The sequence below is a fragment of the Indicator indicator genome, chromosome 4, assembly GCF_027791375.1.
Source record: "Indicator indicator isolate 239-I01 chromosome 4, UM_Iind_1.1, whole genome shotgun sequence".
Taxonomy (NCBI): Eukaryota; Metazoa; Chordata; class Aves; order Piciformes; family Indicatoridae; genus Indicator; species Indicator indicator.
Window position 1 is genome coordinate 22,574,622 of NC_072013.1, and position 22,707 is coordinate 22,597,328.

The 22,707-nt window shown below is 41.3% G+C and overlaps 1 protein-coding gene across 1 annotated transcript in view; it reads left to right on the forward strand.

The window, feature by feature from the left end:
* Window positions 1-2,341: 2,341 nt before the first annotated feature.
* EVL (Enah/Vasp-like) overlaps window positions 2,342-22,707 on the forward strand; it is a 98,819-nt gene continuing 78,453 nt past the window's right edge. Inside the window, exons 1-2 of the mRNA XM_054400663.1 lie at window positions 2,342-2,450; window positions 7,797-7,917. Coding sequence (XP_054256638.1) covers window positions 2,342-2,450; window positions 7,797-7,917 — 230 coding nt within the window. The remainder of the gene's footprint in view (window positions 2,451-7,796; window positions 7,918-22,707) is intronic.

The following is a 22,707-nucleotide window of genomic DNA, read 5'->3' on the forward strand; positions in this document are numbered from 1 at the left end:
CATACTCTGTCTGCTTCAATGAAATCAATATGCTCATCTCCACCTACTCTGGCCTGGGGTTATCTTTGTGATCTACATACCAGAAGAACATTTTATCATTACAAGCATTTGAAAATTAATCCTCTAAAGGCAGTATTTTATTTTCTCTTAAACTTGAATTTAGTAAAATGTTCACAACATTTCTTTCCTCTGAAAAAGTCAGTGGCTCTTAATTGTGAGAGAAATGCATGTGATTTTTTTTTTTCTCTAGTGACATGGTTTCATCTGTACTATGGCTCACATAATTCTGTTCTTACCACAATGACATTCCTGAGCTTACACCCAAGATAAATTTGTCTTGATGTATGCTAGGTTATTTATCCATGGAAACAGAGGAAGGGGAAGCAAACTGGCTGCTGCTGTGGCTGTGCACATGCTAGAAAATCTGCTGGCAGCAAACACGGCACAGGGTGAAAAGTTAGTTGCCCTGATTCTGTCTTTTCCAGAAAGTCAGAGAGACAAAGCTGCCCTGAGTCCCCTGAGCGGGCAGTGCCGGCCGCCAGGCACGTGGGTGTGCTCCACTTGCTCGTGCAGCTGAGTGCAGCATGCAGTGCTCCCTGCATGGTACCAGCCATCACTCTTCATAATGTCAGGATCTCACAGAACCAATTTTGCACTGAGCTGATCAGTATTTCAGTGGAAATTCAACTCTTCAAAGTATACCTTAGATGCTACACTAAAGGTCATCTCCACTGTTGTTCTTCACCCTTGATGTGACCCAGCATTGTAAAAACGAGCTGCACTGATGATGTGACTGGGCAAGTAGAGAACCACACTGTGTAGCTATGGGAACAGAAACATAAGTGTGACCCACTAATAACCATGTGTTAACTTAAAGTTGCTCAAAGGTTATATCTTCATCTAGTGAACTGAAAAAAATTGCCATTGTCTTTCTCTGCTTCCATCAGCAATTGCTCATGGTGGGTTTTTTTTTTCCCCTTGTGCAGCCATGGTCTGCAATCTCAAATTGTGGTAATAGCACCCATCAGATTGATTGTAATGCCACATGGGTAGATAGCAGGGGTGCCTTAGTGCAGCCAGCATCCTCCTTGTGGAGATTACAGCCATCAATTTCCATCAGCTGCAAGCATCTACAACATGATTCTTGGGTATAGAAATGTCAGTTGGTTCCCAAGGCTAAGCAGGTTTCCATTTGGCAACCATTCCTCCATGCTCAGTATCAGTGCTATAAAAACATCCTCAGCAGGTTTTATTTGCTTTGGCTCCATAATATATAAGCCTGCAACGTATGTATTTTCCTCTACTGCATTAGATTGGTACCCAGAGTGGTACCTTTGAGACTATGGATGCGTTCTAGCTTTTGCTGTCTGATCAGAAGTGTTTCAGATTATTCAGTACTGGTGTCTTGGAAAAAACAACCTTTAAACCCTAGTTAAACATGGTGTGAGCCAAGCCTGGAATTTCAGGAGTATAGTGAGAGAAGATCCATTTGCAGGGCAGTAGGCTCAAAGCGTCATCAGCTGTGAGGAAATACCGCATCTCAACATGGCAGGCTCAGCACACGAAAAACTTACAGTCTGACTTTGGAGGCCTCTTGAAAACTTAACTTGTATGCTTCTGTAACCCTGCACCACATCCAGCTGCCCTGGTCCCTTCTGCTCAGCCCTGTTTGCTGGTGACTGCTGAAGCAGATGCCAAACCTTGAGAGCGGGTTGTGAGCCTGTAATTCTGGCAAAATGCTGGCCTCGTGGTGTAGGTTCCCCTAGGATCCTTTATGCAGCCCTCCCTATCACTGTAGATGCAGTTCCTTTATAAACATTGGAAGTTAAGAGAGACTGAGGATTTCCCAGTGGAAGTCCTGAGGGCAAACAAACACTACTGTTTCTCCAGAGGAGACTCCACAACTTCTGAGGCTGCCCAGAGAGGTTGTGGAGTCTCCTTCTTTGGAGACTTTAAAAACCCACCTGGATGTGTTCCCATGCAGCCTACCCTAGGTGATCCTGCTTTGGGAGGGGGGTTGGACTTGATGATATCTGGAGATCCCTTCCAACCTCTAATGTTCTATGATTCATATATGTGTCCGGAGTTATGGGGAAGTTGTGGTCTGGTCCAGCTCCTGTGGACAAAAATTTGAATCTGAAACCCTAAATCTTGTTTCTTCCTCAGTCGTTCCCCTGCCCTTCCCACTCTGCTGCAGATGCAAGGTCTCTGTTCATATGTGGTCCTTACTTTATTACTACTCTGGTCTGAAAGCATGCACAAGTAGGAGCTGTGGCCCTGATACTCTAATCTGCATTTTAACATTGATTTCTGTCATGGAAGAGCTGATGCCAGGGTGGAGATGAAGGGTAAGGAACCTCACAGAAAAGGAGACACCTTGGATGAAGCAGCTGGGGGCTGTGGAGTTGAAGCTGATCCTTCCACGAAGCATCAGATCATACAGGCTGCAGGTATGTATCTCCACTGCAGCTAGTAAAACTCCTATGCTCAGCAGCTTTGAGGTGGACTTTGTGAAGGCTTTCCAAGCACCCATTCCCAGGATACTTCTAAACACTGCCTGTGATTACTCCAGAAACCACAACTATAGCACTTGGAGGAAGAAGAAAGGCTTAATAAACCCAAATGTGTTTGTTAACAGTAATTCACAGCAGGCACTGTGGCTGAGCCTGCCAGCTGCAAGACTGCATTTAGCCAGGCTTTAAAAGGAGGGTCAGCTCTGGCTCTGGAGGAACTTACTGCTCCCCTCCTATTGTCTGGATAAATAAATTCATTTATAGTGATGCCTGGAAATGGTGTGCCAGTCACATGCTGAACTGATAAAGAGGAGACAGAGTAATTTGTACCATGAATTTGCAAAACTTTCTCCTTTAGGCCTTCTGTTAATAAAGGGCCTGATTCCTTCCTGTTCTTTTCCAAGTGGTGGTTTGTACCTGCAGGAACTATGCAGGGCACTTGTCATGTCAGACACTGGTTTAGAGCACTTGATCATGCAACACTATAAAACAGCATTTATTTCTTTATACAACTGTATGTTCTAGAACTATCAGGAGTTGTAAATATTCTAAATACACCTTGTTCCTTTGCTAGCTCTGGGTTCACTGTGGCAAAGCTGCTTTCCTTCTGAAAAAGATGAGGATGTGGTGGAAAGGAAGAGGCACCTCCCATGCTATAGCAAATCTGACTGGTGACGTGTGGGAGGTGGGTCTAGGACTTTAAATGCCACCATCTGAATGCCCCAACTGAACCAGGCATGATGAAATTACATGGGCCATCCTTCCTTTCACAGCTTGCTTCCTGGAAATGTTCAGGGAAGATGTTTACACCATCCTTAGTTTCTCTATTGCAGAGTTCCAGTCTTCCACCCAAATCTTCCTCCTGTTAGAGCCAAATGAATTGTTGCCTTTGGCTTCATCTCCAAAGGCAGAGTCTCAGCCTAGTTCTTTGGGAGACCTTTCTCTGCAAGTAGGTGACTGACTCTAGGGACAGCAACAGGGGCTTTGCAATTCTGAACTCATTCATTCTGGGCTCTTGTAATAGGGGGCAATATCTTACTGCTGATGTACCACCACATCACCCACCTTGGCTCCCTTCTCTTTCCCTATCAGTACTAACTGCAAACCATCTGCTGTGGCCTTCCTGCCATGTGTATGTTTACTCTTTCCTCTGGTGTGAGTTGTGTGTGCCTGTTGTGCCCTAATTTTTGGAACAAGGAATTTCAGGGAATGGAAGAGTATGTCCTTACAAATGAGAAAAAAACACTCCTACAAGATCAGTGGATTTCTGTCAGTACAAAATTAATTTGAGGGAGAACAATCTCCATCCCTTCTCTGCATTCCTCCATCCTTTTCCCCAAGGTCTTGTAAACAGAAAACTGCTTCTGGAAATGGCTTTATGCAGCCATGTAGTTATGGTGGAGATCAGTAAGGAATAGCAGCACTTCTGCAGCACACAGCAATTGACATGAACTTTCATCTCCTGCTGTGATACCAAGTGTACTGTGACCCTGGTTCCTTACCTTCTTTATACGTGTCACTTCAGGCTTGGTTTTTCTTGATTACTGACAAGCAAGGTACAGATTTTACTGTACTGTGGCAAGTAAAACCTTTGATGCCATTCAGTGTGGGCCATGTGAGATGCCATCCAAGAGCAAGTCTTGAAATGGTCTTAAAAGGATGGGAAGAAATTAAAAGCATTAGTAAAGGAATGGGAACACTATTATAAATATGTTGTTTGTTTGGTTTTTTAAAGTATTTAAGATTGGGCAGCATGGTGCCTACCTGCTTAAATTGTTTCTTTCAGAAGTCATTGTTGATGGCAATCACATTGCACTGGTCTGGAAAGCTGGACTGAACAGTGAGATAAATGAGTTATGTTTTTGGATTGTGCATTATCATGTTGCTGTAATTAAGCTAAACATGTCAATTATCCACTTACAGAAATTAGTTGCAGAATAGGCTTTAAAAGTGTCCAGGATGGGATTAAACCAGCAGCGTGTTGTGGGATGTGATGAGTGATGCTGAGCCTCTCTCCATGTCTGTGCCTTCTTTCCTAAGGATGTGGGAGAAAAGAAGGAAGGAAGGTCTTGGACTACAGTACAAAGCCTCCAGTCAGTGTGCTGTACTTAGTGTTCACCTTTGCCTTGGTGGAGGTGAGCTGGAGAACATCACATATCAGGTTAAAAATCTAAGAGGGAGTTAGAGCTAATTGAGCCACAGTGTTAAGCAGTCTGTTGTTCTAGGGTACTTGAACATGGCAGAGAGAGGATTTAGTGCAGGGATTTTGATCTGTCTGTAGCAGTGGTGCAGCTCTTGTCAAGGGAATACGGTGCAATAGATCAGAGTTAAATTAAAAGTCACTTGAAGTATGTATAAATGAGAAGAGATACCTCTTTTCATGCTTAGCTGAACTTGATGCGTGACAATATATGAACCAGTCTCTGGTGGTCGTTTTTAATAGTAAGTGAAAAACCCAGAGAGTATAAATTGCTTGTGTTTCTTCATGGCAAAACTGGATTATACGCAATCTGGAAGGAAACAATATATTAGGCAGCATAAAACTAATTTGTGTATTGCCTGTTAATCTTTCAGTGTTAGTGCTGACTGAAGCTGGGCTTGTTCTGGAGTTTGTTTTTTGGAATTTTTTTTCTGATTTGGAGGTTGTTTTGTATTGTCAGTAAAAGAAGTTAAGCATTGGATTGATTAGTTGAATGTTTAAAGGCTGCATTGAGCATCACCATGAATGCTGTGATCTTTAGAGGCAGTGACAGCTTTCCCTCTGGCTATTAACATGTCTGCTTTATACAACACAAATGTCAACATCACTGCTCCTCTAATTAGAGCAGTAGGTCAAACAGTGTCTTTGTCTGTAGAGGAATCTGAGCCATTTGCCAGAAAAAAACACTTTCTAAGCTTGATTTTTTTTTTTTTTTAAGGTTTATTTCCTGTGATAACCTACCAATGGTGTTTTTCAGAGTGGGGCATTTTTGCTTTCTGTAGAAAGGGAAATACACAGAGGAGATTCTCCCTGAAGCTGTTCAGCCTAAGCTGCAAAGCAAACCTTCTGCAGCAATCCCAGCTCGCTACAGGTCTGACCTGCATGAGGGGGTTGCATTGATTTCATTTTGTTCAAACACAAGAAATCTGTGTTCCCAGAGACAGTTTAAATAGTAATAGTGTTTTAAGCTCTAGAGGCTTATGAAGGTAGAGTTATACAGTGCTGTCCTGTAACACAGTTTTCTGCTGACTGATGCAAAGCAAAATTGCCATGATTGTCCTCATTTGGGTACTCTACTAGTGGCACCAGTTTGATTTTGCCTTTTCTGATTTGTTTTTAAGTAGAATTTAGCATCATTCCCATAATGATAAATCTTCCACTTAAGACTAAGGAGCCAGTGCTGCTTGCCTTGAATATCTGTAAGATGTGATTGCTATTTACATTTTATCCCATTTGTTTTCTGACAATGTTGCTTCTCTTTCAATGCGCTACGGGTCTTGCTAACTGAAATTGCCTGTAGCTTTATGGAAATAGATTGAAAATTGTTTTAAACTAGACAGTGGCTTTATCAGTTTTATTTAAAACTGATTTTGAGTTTTGATGGCTTAGTAGTTGGTGAGTGTCCAGTGGAAATTCTCAGATTTCAGAACTGCAGGGTTTTTTTAGAGTAAGTAGTAATCAAATGAGTTAATGCAGCTGTGAGCTGCTGTAAACACTTTAATGGAAGAAGAATGCCAGCAGTAGACAGAAAGTCACAACGATCTTTCCTCCTTAAAGAAAAGCACCTTGAAGAACATTGCCTAGGACAGATCAGCAATGGATGGTTTGGATATGATTGCTCTGTTTATTCTTCTCATTAGCATTTGGCACAACCACTTGTGCTTCCTTTCTCCTGCCTGTTTCCCTTACCCTACAGTGACATGTAAAAAGATCAGAGTGGTCGTGGGTAACAGCTTGCAGGTTATGTGGTCATTGGCCTGTACTCTTGAGCAAATATGAAGCACATGGAAAGCACAAAGAACAGTAATTCATTATCCCTCCTCTAACCTGTCCTGGGTCAAAGCCTTGTGTCATTGATGGACACCTCTTCTGTGTCTAGGCTGCCTTTTGCTGGTCTGAAGGTGATCCTTGTGGTGTGGGTTGGGGTGTGCTGCTTCCTGCACATGAAGATGGTGTGAAGGGATCTGCCTGCTGCCTTCCTGCTGCAATCTGCTAAAAGAACTGCTCAAGTGGTTTACCTGTCTCAGGGTTACCTGAGAAAGGAAATAATTTTCTGGACATCCCTGCAAGATGCTGAAACATGCTTTTTTACTAGTGGGAGAAAAGCTTATCACAGATTGGTAGTTGAGAACCTGAAATTACTGCAATTGCTTGTGCTGTCACAATGAAAAACTCTCTTCTCCCTTTCTGCCATGTTCCCCCAGCACTGTGCTGGCACACTGCCTCAGGAGAGATGAAGCTCCTGCAGAGAGGGGTTTTCTGTTTGTTGGAGGAGCTGTGCTTTGCTGCCATGGTTTTTCTTGGTTGGTGGTTGGTTTTGGTTTTTTTTTTTTTTTGGTGGTGTTTTGGCTTTTTTCCCCTCACATTTCTTCAGTGACTGTTCTAGAGAAAATTAAAGCTGTTCATTCCCCCAGACAGGAGCTGTACTTGCAGATTTATGTTGCCCTTCTCTGAAGAGGCAGTGCTGCTTCTGCCAAATTAGTTGTAGCAGATCTATGACCTGAAGGCTGTTCTTCGGTAGGCTGGGATTAAACTATCCAACATACTTCAAATATAAACACTACTTCTATAAAGAAGCTCAGACAGCGAATACCAGGTGCCAAGTCATCTTTGGATTTCAAAGTGGTGTCTAATGTGTCTTTAGAAATCCCAGTCTTACCACTAAAAACCAAATGGCATGGAAGTAACTGAATTTGGCTTAATTTTCTTTTTGTTGCTGCAGGACAGACCTATCCATCAATGTCTGTCTATCAGGTTTTCAATTTCTTATTGAATATAAGGTGAAGGGATGCTAGGTTGCTATTTCCTTTTTGGTTTTTTGTTTTGAGAATAAGAATGTTCTTATGTGCACCAAAATACTGTAATTGAACAGGATGAAATAATTTTGGCTATTGTTTGTGTAAAACAAGTCTTATACAGAAATCATCCATAGGTACTACATGCATCAGTAATGGGACCAGTAATACTCAATATGTTCATCAAGAACCTGAATGAGGGCACATAGTGCACTGTGAGCAAGTTTGCTGATGACCCAAAACAGGGCAGAGTTTCTTAGTTTGCATAAACAGTTTGGCTTACAATAGTTTGGTACAAGTATAGCTTGTGGGATGTTCTGGCTCCTGGTCAAGTGATGCTCTCTGCACCCCTCAACGAAGGAGACCCAGGAATGGGTACCAAGGTTGTGAATGGCTACCGAGTTGGCTGGTACCTTTAGGAATGAGCTGGGGAGCTGTGTTGTTTTGGAAACACGTCTCTGTAGCTCTCACACTGAAGATGCTGTGTCACCCATGCTGGTGTACCCTGGGTGTTCTCTGGTAGTGCTGCTGAGCAGGAGACATTTCTTTCTGTTCTTCACTCTGCAGTGCTGCCCTGTGCGCTGTCTCTGAGGGAACACTTCATTGCACAGTGTTTTACCTTTATTACAAGGAGATAGATGCTCATTAGGGCATCACAGTTATAAACAGAGACATAATTTTGCTTGAGGAAGACCATAATATTAGTCTGGTACCTGGAAAGTAATCTTATGTGAAGCAGGGTTATGTCAAAGTGTAAGTGTACACTTTTAAGTGTATGATGTAATTGAAAATGTTTATAAAATGTACAGATGAAAAAGTGAAGGGAAATGTAAATCTACAAAACCTCTCTTACTCTCTCCTACCATTTAGCCAGTTGTTTTCTGGATCTTTAATGTTGTGACCCATACAGAGCGACTCTGCCCTCATCCCTTGGTTTTAGAGGGCTCCCATCCCAGCAGAGCACACTCACTTTCCAGAGACCTCCAAGGATTTCTGTCATACTATTTTTTCCTTGTGTTAATTTATGCAACTAATTAGATCAAGAGATCACTGTTAATTCCTTCTGATAAAACCCCATGGTTGGCCTCCCATCTTTGGTGATGCAGGTGTAGCTGTGGTAGAGCAGGTCATACAGCCCTTACAGTCTGCCCATGAATCTCTACAGCTCAGCTCTGCTTGTAGCTCCTGCTGCACAGTGCAAGGAGCTCCCTCCGCTGAGCTGCATCTTGTGCAGTGCCTGTGATTTGAGACGTGCACAGATGCACGTAAAGTTGGAGTCTCGTTCTTGCACGTGACTGCGGTCACGTGGAGGTAATGCTATGTTTGAAGAGACTGATGCCCAAAATCTATCTTAAAGGGATTCTGGGACAAGAGAACAATTTGGAATGTGGAACAAACCTCTTTCTTTTCTGAACCTTACACTTACCTGAGAGTTTTTTGGTTCACTCAGCAGCAGCTAGCAAAAGCAAGCGTGATACTTTTGTAGCAGGGAATCGTCAATCCCACAGATGCCACAGCTGGTGTGCTGTGTGAACGTGCTGCTGAGTGAGCAATATTCTGCCTGTTTTCTGAGTGGTTTCTCTTAAATACTGCAGTGCCTTGAGACTGCAAAGACTGCAGTAAGCTTGGCAGCAGTGAGCATGGCAATGTGCATGGCAAAGGCTGAAGATATGTGCCTGAGGCATGTCACAGACCAAGAGAGCCTGCATAGAAACCGAGACACAGAAAACCTCGTGGATCAGCAGATTTTATTCTCAGTGGTGTGAACTGAACTCTTAAGTGGCAGTGGAAATGAGAGACTAAGAGCAATGAGGCTTATGGCACACCAATTAATAGCTGGTGTGTTGATTGGGGTTTCTTTTCTGTTCGTTGGAGTTTTTTGGGGTTTTGTCGGTGGCAGTGTTTTTTTGTGCTGTGGGGTTTTGTTTGTTTGTCTGTTTATTTTCCTTTTTTCTATTGTTTGGAGGCAGACAGGAGGAATCCCCAACAGCAAAATACCTCTGTCCAGAAAGATATGGGGGAGGGATGGAAAAGCAGACAAATGATAACATTTCTACTAGTTGTGTAAAACAAAGCTGGAAGCTGTGCAGACTACCATAACCTTCACAGAGCAGCAGGGAAATTTTGTTTTCACACATCACGTATTTCAGAGCAGCGTTCCCCAAATCCACGGTCTGATTTCCAGCTGTGGTTGTATTATCAAGTAAATAAAGACCATTGTCTGGATGTTAGAAGCCAGTCAGCCCAGGCAGAAAGAGATGAGACAGGCAAAGAAGGCAGAAATATTAAAGAGAAAGGGCTCATGGCAAAAAATGCAGACAGTATTTAGGAAAATGGTTCTTTGAAACTAATGCTTCTAACCCAGTTCCAGTACCCGTCACGGGAATGCGAGCAGGATGTGAATAGGGGGTCTTAGAGGTCAGTGTTTTATGCATTAATCTGTGACTGCCTAAACTGAGTGTGCAGCCCAAGAGACAATTGAGAGCTTTGCCCGATTTGTATTCTGTTTACACTTTGGAGAGTAGGTTTCAGTAGACCAAATAACTGGAACACTGCTTAGCTAATAACAATTGTAAAGTTCACTGAGGGAGAACTTGCTGTGAACTAACGGAAAGTTTCTTTATCAGTTTTGATTTTTGGTAAGCTCTTTGTGGTGTAGAGAGAAGCTAGCATGGATGTAGGGGAAGAGGTTGGAGGTTATGGCAGTTTATTAACTTTCAAAAGTTTTGTGGTTCTTGTTTGGTTTTTAATTAACAATTTAATCAGATTTGGATGCTGATTTCTATATTTGCATTGGAGCTGAACAATAATAGTTGCTCCACCTGAAAGAGGGCTTTGTCTTTTGATCCCACCGGGTTGTGGCTATTTAGCATTACTGTAGAGACTACGCTGCCTTAAGTCCAGCCAAGTGGAAGATGTACTGCAGGCAGTACATTGCTCCTTCTTACAGATCCTCCACCACTTCATGTCAGCCCTCTTCAATTTGTTATTTTGGGAGATGTTGGAGCTTTAGAAAGTTCTTGGAGGCATTAGCAGGCAAGGGGAGTTGAACTGCTTTTGAAACTTGCCCTGTTCTCTGTATGCACCTCTCCTTTCTGTAATTTGTTGACTTTTGGTTCTTAAAACTCTTTTTTTCCCCAAGACATTGTATCAGTTATGCAAAGGAACAGTTCTAAATATTTTAACACTGTTACAGTAAAGCCTGGGTTCTGTTATGAAATATACATCTTGAAATCTAGTCTGTTGAATGCTTCCAGTCCATATAATGGCTCAAGGACTAAACTTAAGCTTCTGGTGGAGGGCTTGTCATGCCTGTCTGAAGTGCTGACATCCTACATGTTTTAGGCGATAAAAAAATGCCAGAGAACTAGAAAGCTATACTTCTGAGAAAAGTCTGTAGTTACCAATATGAAGGAGAGGACAAGATAGGGAATATGGGAATTAGAAAGAATTTTCAACCTGATGAAGTGTAACTGTGTTTACTGCTACTTAACAAGTGTAGATTTGAAGTCAAAGGAATTTATATGGTCTTGTTTTACAGCTCAGCACCACAGAATAACCGAGTCTTCCATTTCAAATGGTTGTTCAAAGATTATTTGATTCTTTTTTCTTCTTAATCAGCATTAACTTGAGGGAAATTCATTCCATTCCCCTTCTTTTAGTTGTTTTAGCTTTCCAGATTGACAGAAGGACTTTAAATTTCTAGTATAGAATTCTGGAAATTTGACTGAAAATTGCTTTGTCTTAGATTTTACTTTATATTTTTCCACAAAAATTTTCCAGTCACAATGAATTTCTCTTTACGGATTATTGTAGCTCATTAGAAATGAAGGGTGCTGCTTCACAAAATCTTGACGTTTAACAGACCCTACCTGGGGCTCAGTCATGGGTCTGTATTATTTGTCATCTATTTATGCAGTGGCCCTCAAAATGAGGTGTAGATGAGACACTGGAGTAGAGAAAGAGGATACTAAAATTCTAGTAGTGAATGTTTACAATTTCTAAATATATATTGGGACATGTGAGTCTTTTTTCAGATAGGCATGTACAGTCAAAAAAATTTGGAGACCATTATTCTAGTGACATTTTTAGCTCAGCCACAAAAAAATGTGGAAGCATCTTTGTCATCTCTGAGTTGTGACAAGTGTCACGAACCATAGGAACATCTTTTCCGTGTTACAGACACGGGTAATTTCATGGGAACTCCAAAACCTATGATATGACTCGTGAGGTTGATGTTGAACATTCTTTATGCTGCTCCCAGTGCATCCTTTATGATCTCTTTCTAGCCTTTTTTGTACCTTCAGGTTTTGTTGTTACAGGAGATTGTTTTCATAACATTTAATGAAATTTGCAACAAGAGAAATGTAGCCAAAATGCTTAAATTTACTGTCTGAAGTGCTTTTAGAAGTTTAGTGCTGGATACTGTTACATATAAACATCAGTGGTGAAATGATACTGTATTTGGCAATTAAAGCGACTGTGCATGCCATTGTGGAGGCTTTGGCAGTTATTGGCTGTAGATGGAAGAGCTGGTGAGGATACTGGTGGTGGAGGCAGGGAGCTGTACTTTAGGAGGCCCTCACTACCAATCCCTTTTTAGTTTGCTTTCCTAAAGAAATAAGGCTTATGTCATTGCTTCACTTTTCTGTCTGTCCCATCCTTTTCCTTCTCTCCACCACCTTCCCTGCAACTGACCAGCAGACCTATGTGTCGGTGTGAGCTGAAATTCCACCCCCCACCGACAATAACCAGGCTAGCTCAGTCTGGAAGCAAATGAAAAGCTGTATTTACAAGCAGATGAAATGCAATGAATATGTACAAATATACAAAATTCACAACATTTACAAATATATACAATCAACAGAAAAGCACAACCGATCTCCCTTTGCTTCCCCCCAAGGGGACCCTCCCAAAGGGGGCCTCCCTCTCCCAGGAGCTTCCCCCCCAGACCCCCCTGGACAGAGAAGCAGAGTTTAGTTAGAGCAGAAAGTTGTTAACTTAGCTGCCAAGGTCAGTACGTGTTATCTTCAGCCAGAAGAGAAGAAGAAACAGCAGCCAGACAGCCCAGCAACTGCCCCCACTGCCGAACGCAGAATGTGCAGAATGCCTACTTTGTTTTGGGTAATAGTTCTTAAACATTTCTATCTATCCAATGGAAGTGTTTAGAACAATTGTTATTTTGCTTTCTTACACCCAATAGTGACTTATTTACATTCTTTCACTTTCTCTGTTTTGAACTTTGCAAGGAAAAATTAAAAAGACAGTTTCAAACCATCACAACCTAGAAGCGTCAACTTTGTCTGAGAGAAGAATAAACATCACTGGTTTGTGAGACTCAGCAAGTGGATGGAGAGGAGCACTTCAGACTGGAGCCCTTCCTAAAGTAAAGGCAGCATATGGTTGACCAGCTGCTCCCTGCCAACCTGTCCGTGTCATGTAGCTGACTGTTTAGTAGACATTTAGTTCCTGAGAAGTGGCACTGTATGGTGTCTGTGCTTGATGGGAATGTCACAGGGGACATAACATCATTTTAGAAGAGGTAAGGAAAGTTGCTGGGCTAAAAAGGTTAAAAATCACAGGAAAGCAAGAATACTTCTGACATTATTCAAAAATGTCTTTCATCTTTGGTGTCTTGTGTATTGCAAAAAACATTCAGCTTTGGTGTTGAAAAATACATAATTGTCTTGCAAAATCCGAAACACTGCATGCAAACAAGTCTAGTCCACAAGTGAGCTCAGGACTCAGAGATCCTGTTTTCAGTTTTGGCACTCATCAAATATTTTTATCTGCCAGGCAATGGGCATAAGTCTTTGCCAAGAAATAATGGAAGCATGGAAGGAGGAGGAAAGGAAGGAGTTGCCAGGACAACTTTTGTTTTGTTAAGTACTGTCAGTAGTTGCTTACTGCACATCTCTATTCACGATTTCTCCTTGTGTTTATTTTTACTAAAATAATCTGAAATTTATTATTCTTCTGAAAGTTAGGGGAAAAAAGACTCCCTACTGATTAGAGCATGTTTATATGCACATTTTTGAGTGCAGCTTATCTATATTTGGTGCCCACGTTGAAGGGGACTGAACCTTTTCCATGATGGAAAGCTACCAATGATCATACCTGCAATGTTAAGCTTTTATCAGAATGAAGATGCTTAATCTAAATACATAGTATTTCTCAGTTGTACTGACTGTTGTTTATGTCCAGGTATAATTTGTTATTCTTCCAAGCTGAATCATATCTGCAAATATTCAGATCACATTCATTACCCATCATCATCAGTGCAGTCATTGGGTTTAAGATGAGGCTCCAAGAGCCCAATATGATATACCTGATCTTACTGCCTGCTCAATGACAGAGATGATATAAAAGATACGTATCTGCTGCAACTGAAATTGCTAATGGGAGTTTTCCACCAACTTAGCAAGGATGGAGCAGGGATCAAGTCATGCAAAACTAGCTGAGCATTCTGTTAAATGTTGTAAGAGATTATTGTACAAGCTGCTCCTTATCTACTGCAAGACATGAAAAAGGGGAAGGAATACGGATATGTTACTGTTATTACAGGAAAGGGCTTTCCTGTGTGTCTTTTCCACAGTGTGTTACATGGTAATGAAAGACACGGTGACTCGATATGGCAAACTGTTGACCATACTCATTCCACCTTCAGGGATCCTTCTGCAAGTTGCAGTTTCACTGTGTTTGTAGGTAAATTCTTATGTTCAACCTGGTCTGTTGTGAGAGGAACAAATACCAGAAACAAGTGTAGAAACAAGGTCAGGCTTTCTTCATCTCAGTGTTAACCTAGTCTCTTGTCCTCTTACAACCTCAACAAATGCCACCCTAGTGCATCTTTCTTCCCTAAGCAGTAGAGCTCACTAGCTTTTGTATCCCTCCTGCGCAGCACAGCCTTCACTTTACTGTTGCGCTTTGGGCTCTGACTTCTAAGGGATGGTGGCATTGCTGTCTTGAAAAGTGTTTTCCCAAAGAATATCAAATGTTCTCAGTCTGGCAACCTAAACATCAGATAAGCACATGCCTTTAGAGAAGTGCAAGTAATAAAAATACTGTTAAACATAATTTCTGATTGCTTTCTGGCGTCTTCTTCCCCTCCAAGCTCTTCAGCTGTTTTTACATTCCTTCTCTTCGCTCCAGCATCTCTTATATCAGAAAGTCTTTCCTGGCCTTCACGCCTGCTAGGTTGTGCATCATCCATCCATGTGCCTCTAAAAGGCTTATGACAAAAACTTTTCCAGTGGGTTATGGTGTCCATAGCATGCTATAGAGGTGTCTCATGATGCAAGTGTCTTATCTGCTCAGTAAAATATGATGCTTGAATTACATTAGTTAGTGGTAGATAGCTGTAAATAACAAAGGTTACTACTAGAAAGGAGCAAGTGCTAGCTTTGAGAAGGAAGCTCCTAATCTCTCTTTGAAACTGCTGAAGTTGGTATTTGTTTTTTCTGATCAAAACACCAGAAATTGATATGACCTCCCCATAAATTTTGAGCTACAAAAAATTAATGTATGCAGTTCAAATGCCCACTGCCTACAGGTGCTGAAACCACTTGTGATAATCTGTTTACTAAAGTCTAAGAAAAAAAGGGAAGCTGAGTGTGAAAACATACCTGCTGTGGAGCAGCGTTGGGGGGATAGCATGTGCTTTTTACATAGCTATGGGAATATTTTGAAGCTGATACCCCAAATGAGTTTTTATTGACAGACTGTTGCTAATAGCTCTGTAGCTATTTGCAATATATTGATTTGCTTTAAAAGAGTTTTTATATGGAAAAGTACACCTCTTAAAATCTGAGGTATTGAAAAGGGTTTGAAATTCTGTTTTTGGTTGTGTGTTTTTTTGGTTGTTTTTTTTTTTTTTTTTTTTTTACTAGCCTTCAGAAAAGAGGCTAAGGGATGATAAGCCTTGTCTGGGGGCAATGACTTCACTGCTGTTGGAGCAGGTGTGAGTGCTCTGGCTGGTTCTATATGTGTGGAGGTGCCTGGTGCCTGCTGCCTGCAGCAGTGAGATGCCCATACTGGTGGCTGCAGTGAGATTGCTAACATGGATGCTTTGATTCTTTTGCACTACTGGTTGCCATGAAACAATATGGAAGTGTTTGTTTAATAAGGACTGTAAAATGTCACAGCCACTCAGGACTCTTAAATACTTTCATACTTTTAGGAGAATTTTTCTGGCAACTTTGATCATATTAAATAAATTTCCCATGGTATCATAATGCTCCATTTGTTGCAAACGTGCTGATTTGTGGTTTTGCAATTAGCTGACTCAAGCAAAAATAAATCATATGTATCTTGTGTATGAAGTGGCAGTTTATTTCTCTCCATATGGTTTATAAGTTGTTCTGTGCTGCTTAATGTGGGGTCTGGGCTTACTGCCCATTGCTCATCACAGTTTATAGAGAGGAAAATTGAAGGTAGCCATGGAGTTAATTTTTGCAGTACAATTATTTCCTTAATGCAATACCTAAGCTGTTTGCATCAGCCAAAACAGTCTCCTTGAAAGCAGATGAGTCCTGACTGTTCCCTCTGCAAAGTGAGGGGGTAGAGATGAAATCATTTTAGGAAAGAGCACTGTATGCATTAAGAGTCAGGGGCTTCCTGACTGGCAAATATAGGGCTTCTCCAATCTTGCATATCTCAGGTCATTTAAAAGATTTGATGTTTTACATTTTCCTGCCATATGTTTATTTATCAATAATTGGAAGGACATAAGTGAGTGGCTAAGTCATGTAGAATCATAGAATCAGTCAGGGTTGGAAGGGACCACAAGGATCATCTAGTTCCAACCCCCCTGCCATGGGCAGGGACACCTCACACTAGATCAGGCTGGCCAGAGCCTCATCCAGCCTGGCCTTAAACACCTCCAGGGATGGGGCCTCAACCACCTCCCTGGAAAACCCATTCCAGGCTCTCACCACTCGCATGGGGAAGAACTTCTTCCTCACATCCAGTCTGAACCTCCCCACTTCCAGCTTTATTCCATGTCTCTTTTAAGTCCATAGCAAAACTTCCTTGAACCTCACCAATGATGGAATTGCATTCGAAATTAATAGTCTCAAGAAGATTTTCATTTATAAAACATGCTCAGTGCAGGAACAATTGTTTTGCTATCAAAGTGGCAGTCAGCAGAGTTAGTTGTAGCTCTTGTAATACTGAATAAGTATATTCTACTCTCCTTTAAAATGAATGAAAAGCATGAAAAAAATAGATTTGAGAGACCAATAGCATGTATTAACATACAAGGTTAAACTTTCGGAGGACAAAGATTTTTTTTTTTTTTTTCTGTCTCATCAGCATGTTTAGCATGATTGCAGATCTCGCTGTATGAGGAAGTGTCTTTCATTCGAAGACTATTAACAGCGGTGAAATTAGTTTTGTGAGTCTGAATATGTAACTGCGTATTTTATGTAGCATTTGTGCATATATTCATACAATTGTAGTTTATGAAATTAGAGTGTACAGTTTCAGTGTGAACTTTCAGATTTCTTAGTCATGAGATTATTAAATGAAAGGCACTGTCATATGCAAATTTTAACTTTTGTTCAATGTAATAAGATGCCTTTTGAGTGTAACTGAATTAGAGCCAAATGTGTGAAATTAAAAACAAAGGTGTGAAATATGTGCTTATGAAGAAAAAATAAAAAAATCATGTTTGCCTTCAAATAGCTCCTAGGTTATTATAATTTTATTTTTGTATTATGATTGTAAAAGTCTTTTTAGAGCATAAACAGCATTCACAGCTTTTTAGAGCACAAACATTCTCCAGTGTGTTGTTTCATTCTTAAAAATTAGTAGTATCTCCAAACTAGTATTTGGAGATGAGTCATTCTGAGGCTGAGACACTCAACTTTGTGCATTCAGTCTGTAGCTCTAAGGATTGAAAATATATAATGTATTTGTTTTATACAAGTCATCTTTCATCTGGTGATGAAACTCTCTCCAACAGAGGGAAATACAGTACTTGGACATCTTTGGAACATGAACGCCTAGTCCATGTTCCTAGCATGTCCATGCTGCCTAGGCCAGCAGACATGCTCTTTGGAAACCCATGGGAATATTCCCACAACTGCAACTAAAGCCTCACTTCTGTGTTCAGGAATACTGATCTTCACAAACAGATCTCAGCACATGACTGAAATAATGTCTTCATCCAGCATATGGTCCTTTGTGAGGACTAGATAGAAATCAGCCACTGGGTCTTATTTGCCATGTGTCCTAGAATGCTGTTGTCTTCCAAGTGCTCCCTTTCTAGTCTAGGGCCACAGAGGCAATTTTAGAAATGCAAAGAGGTGATTAGAGGCACTTCTGCTGGCATGTATGTTGTAATGCTTAATGAAATTAATTTGGCTTATAATAGGGATGGTGAGTGGGCTTTGTTCCACTCACTGTCATTGTTTCCCAGAGTGACATTGGATGTGTCAGTAGTGAGCTGCTCTTTGCTGCGCTTTGGGCATGCATAGTGCTAGCAGAAGCTGGGAGGATGCTGAGGTTTCAGGTGTGCTCCAAGGTGTTTTGTGTCCAGGTGAACCCAATGTTTAAAACCAGATTATTCCAGCTGATATTATTATAGATGGTATTTAAGTTTAAGAAGAATTATATCTGCTTGGTTTAGCAGCAGGAAAACTATTCTGACGACTAAGTTCTGTCTCCTTCCCTCCAGATGAGTGACTCTAACCCCGACACATGAAATCAGAGAAATAGTCTCCTCAGATCTTTCCTTAGTCCATCTTCCTGCATCCCTCTGCCTGGAACAGTGGGGTCAGTGTGGCTGGTCTTGGCAATTAGTGATTTGAGTCCATAGTTATTTGGAGATATATTTTTCAGATTATGTTATTCTTTTCTAATACATGCAGGAAGGTACTGTTTGCGTGGACAAACTATGCAATAGTAGTCTAAGCAGTGCATGAGCTATACAGAGGAACTGCTACTTGATGCAAAATGAAGTCATGTTTTAAATTCATGAAAAGAATGGGTTTTTTTAATTGAAAGGTGGTGCCCCAAATCCACCCAGATCTCAAAGCATAAAGGTATAGTATCAAAAATGCAGCCAAACTGAAATCTCAGAAAAGTGGTAATAAAATGTTTCATTAAACAGGAAAAAAAATTTAAAAAAATACCCCACACGACAGAAAAATTATTGCTTAAATGTCACTGAGAACTTTAATTTCTTCTTTGGTTTTAAACTTCCTCCATTAATTGAAAACCAAAACCCTGCAGTGAAATGGATATTTACTGCAGAGGAATCACAAGCTACAGCTGAATGGCTGATGCACTAGCAACCATGAAATCAACCAGATTTTGACACTCCTGGTTTCTCTAGATGCCATTTCACCAACAGTTTCTGCAGATCTTTCAGTTGGACCATGGAACCATTATTTTGGAACAGGAAAACCAGTGAAGAAGGCACTCTACTTCTCCACTCAGAGTGGTGTTTGAAGCCTTTGCTTCCCAACAGAAACTGCACTGAAGTATTTTTGTAGCTGGTGCACCTTGCCAAATTCAGCCTATTTCTTACACTCCTCCCTCCTTGCTGTATTAAGTGGGGATCTAAGATTATTCACATATATGTAGCACCCTGCAACTACTTCAAAGACGTAAGGGATTGTGTGATTTCCTGAAGACTGGTCTCCCCAGGGCTCTGCAGGTTTTGCTCACATCAGTGGAGACTTCAGGGTCTCCCAGAGCTGATTCACAGGGAAAGCCTATGTGCCTGGTGTGCTACATGCTGCCTCTGTGGTAAAACCACAGCTCCTTACTGTGTTTCAAGCAGGTCTTCAAGAACTGAATGGCTCTGCAGGTTTGTGGGGTGCTCTGGGAGGTTACCTGGGTGTCATGGGTGCTCTGGATTGTCAAGCTCAGACAGATGGGCAAAAGGGATCAAAATGGGTGAGAAAGATAGCTTTTGTGCAATGGTTTACAGGAGGGAGATAATTCATTTGCATTGCACTTTAGGGAACTAGATTCAGATTTAGTAATGCATCTGTTCCTAGGTTGTGTAATGACTGAGTGGACACAAATTGTCTCAGCAAAATGCTGCAACAACACGAGCGGGTGCAAACTCTCCTTCCCCTTTCCATCCGCTGATCCTGTACTACCTTCTGGGATCACATTGTGAAGTGGTTTAAGTAATGCCATGGAAGAAGTATCTTCTTAAGAATGGATGATCTTGGAGGTCTCTTCCAACCTGGCTGATTCTAAGATTGGATTCTAAGATTCTATGTGTGTTTAAGTGTTTAATAGCACTATGAAGGTAAAGGACATAAAGTCTTAAGGCAAAGAGTGCTTGTGGTGGCCTGTGCTAGGGAGAGGCAGTTGGTTTGTTCTGCAGCTGTTTGCATTTTATATTTGCATTGTCCTTGTTTGTGTAATCACAGATAATGGATGACGTGTTTAGACACATTAAGAGAACTTGTGAGCACACTGACAGAACTCCACATTTTCACAAGAAATTATCTTCAGGAATAGAACTTCAGCTTTCTCTACTTGCAACCAGACTGTGGCAGGGTCCATCCTGTTCTCCCTGTTGTGTTCTCTGCTGTTGATCTCCTCATGACATGATTCATCCTTACCCTGAGGCAAAGCTGGGAGGAGTAGACAGTGTTCACAGGGTTTTTACATCCGTGTGTGCAAGTATGCCAGGCGAAGGAATGGGATGTCATTCTAAAAGCTGCTTGATTGTTTACTTTTTTTCTGTGAAGATACATTTCTTAATTTATGTACTGATGATGATTCCCCAATTAGGACAATGGAGTTGGAGAGCAGACATAAAAAAAGTTTTTCTCTCTCTGGACCTTGAATTAGCCAGGTGTAAGGCAGCTCCCATCCAAATGCTGTATTGCCATGGCAAATGAGAGTCAGTGTGCACTACCCTGGGCATTGTGCCATGACAATGTAAGTTCTGGGCTGGAGCTGGCCCCCAGCCACCTGTAGGAAAAGCCAGGCTGATGGTGAGGTAGGGCAGGGGCCCTTGCTGCTGCCAGGGCCCCTGGGTTTGGTTCTGTGCCATGCAAACGCCCATGCCATAAATGAATAATAGCAATTTTTTATGAGTCTGAGTTTTGTTTACTTTTGCTTTTTCTTGAACAGTGACCCTGTGCCTTAAGACAATAAGTGAAACGTTTTCAATATCTGTGCCACCAATGAAGCAAAGGGAATGCATCTAATCTTAATCTGTATTGTTTGGACTTTTGTTCAGTAAATCATCTGAAAGAAGAAATACATTTCTTCTTTAAAGTCCCTTCCCCGCCCCTGCTGTACAAGTGAGTGTTACATCCTGCCCTCCTGCTCACTCAATAGCACTTCCCTTTCCTGTTTTGGTTCTAAGCCTTCATAGAGTCTCCTGGCTTGTCTCCCTGCCAAATTTGTCGTGTGTTCAGTAATCAGGTGAAATAGCCCGTTTGGATTTAAGCACACGTGCCAGACTTGACTGGATACTCCTGTAGGATTACCTGCCAGGTATTTCTCAATGGCAAGCATGTAAGTATCTGGGGACCATGCAGGATCGCAGAATTTGTTGACCAGGTTTAATGTGGCAGGATGGGAAGGAAAGCGTGGACTGTTATGAATGTAGAAGGTCTTTGTTTTGGTTATGGCCTCATAGGAAAATTTATAATTGTATAAAATGGTAATTAAGCTTTTATGTCAATGTTACATTAGTATGCATCCTCTGGTAGTGAGAGAGAGGCTCACTTGGTGGAATGAGCCTCCTTCATTCCTGGTCTACCTCAGTCAGCTCCAGGGAAATTGTCACAGGTTTATTTGCATTTCTTCTGGGACTGAAGGGAAACCGAGGCAAAGCAACGCGAGCTTTAATGAAAGACCTTTATGCTGATTTCCTGTATTCACTTACAAGGCTGCCTCTCCTGATTATTAGTTATGATTATGATCTTTCAAAGCCTTTGTTTAAGATACTGTTCTCCTGAAATATGGACATGGCTGAGAGCCCTCAGTCATATATTTTCACTTTACAGTTCAATTCTGGGTTTTACATAATGTGTATTCTACAAGATTAGTTACTTCTTCTTTTTATTTCTGTAATTTAAGAGTGAAGGGAAATAGTTTATATTAATAGCAACATGATTTAGTCAAGTTGGTTTTTTCCTCTTCTTGACTAATTGGGTTCATAGTGTTTCCCCAGGCCATTTGCTTGATGTATTTTTAGGAAATTCTCAAATTGTATCTTCAAGGTTGTATGCAATATCTGAAAGTGAGCCACACACTTCATTGCAGAAAGACATACTGTGTGATTAAAGCATTCATGGAGCAATGGAGTTTGTGCATTAGGAGACAGAGGTGACTCAGTCTTGTTGGAGAATGTGGAAGCTGAAGGGAAAGTTTCCCTGAGCATGTGTTGGTTCTGGAAGTCTAACTACCTTGCAGCAATGGCTCTTCTCTGAATTACTACTGTTCCTCTGTAAAGTGCCTTTTGCAAAGCAGCTCCTTTAAAGCATTTTTTTAAAGCTGTTGTGATACTGATGACTGGAGTTCTGCTTAGAATCATTTGAATTCTTACACTTCTGTTTGCAAACTGTACCATAAAAATGAAGGGTTAAAATTAACTCCATCTCATAGTTTCAAAATCTCAGCCACATAAACTAAGCAGATGTGCTGGCTTACAGAGACATCAATCAGCAGCTACTCTATTGGCCCTAAATCTCCACTGATTGGCAGTTGTGCTATTATAGTGCTGCAGCAGACTATGAGAGGTCAGGGCTCTCCGTGGACTTTCACTGGTGGTGCTGAAGACTGAGCTGTTCTGGACTGACAGTCAGGCCCAGGTGGAACATCTCTTCCACTGCATTATCATTTTGCATACTTTGTTTATTTTTTTTTAGTTCTACTCACTTCTCCCATGCTGAAGAGCACTGTGGGGTAACAGAAGGTTATGCAAATTTCTGTCATCATGCCAGGATTGCATGGATGTTCGCAAATTTAGCAACTCATCTCCCAAAGTCCTGGCTTAGTGTCAGTCCTGGGTGCCTCTTAATCTCTCTTTTTCGATTTCCTTCTGAAGTGTGCAATGACTGTCTGCAGTAGATAGTAGATGTGGCAATTCCAATTGTGTATGACAATGTAAAAAGGCAGAATTAAAAGTTAATGTGTCATTGCTAGCAGAAACAAGTAACTCTCAAATATTTTCCTTATGGAGGTGAACTGGTGTTCATCTTACTATTGGTAATGC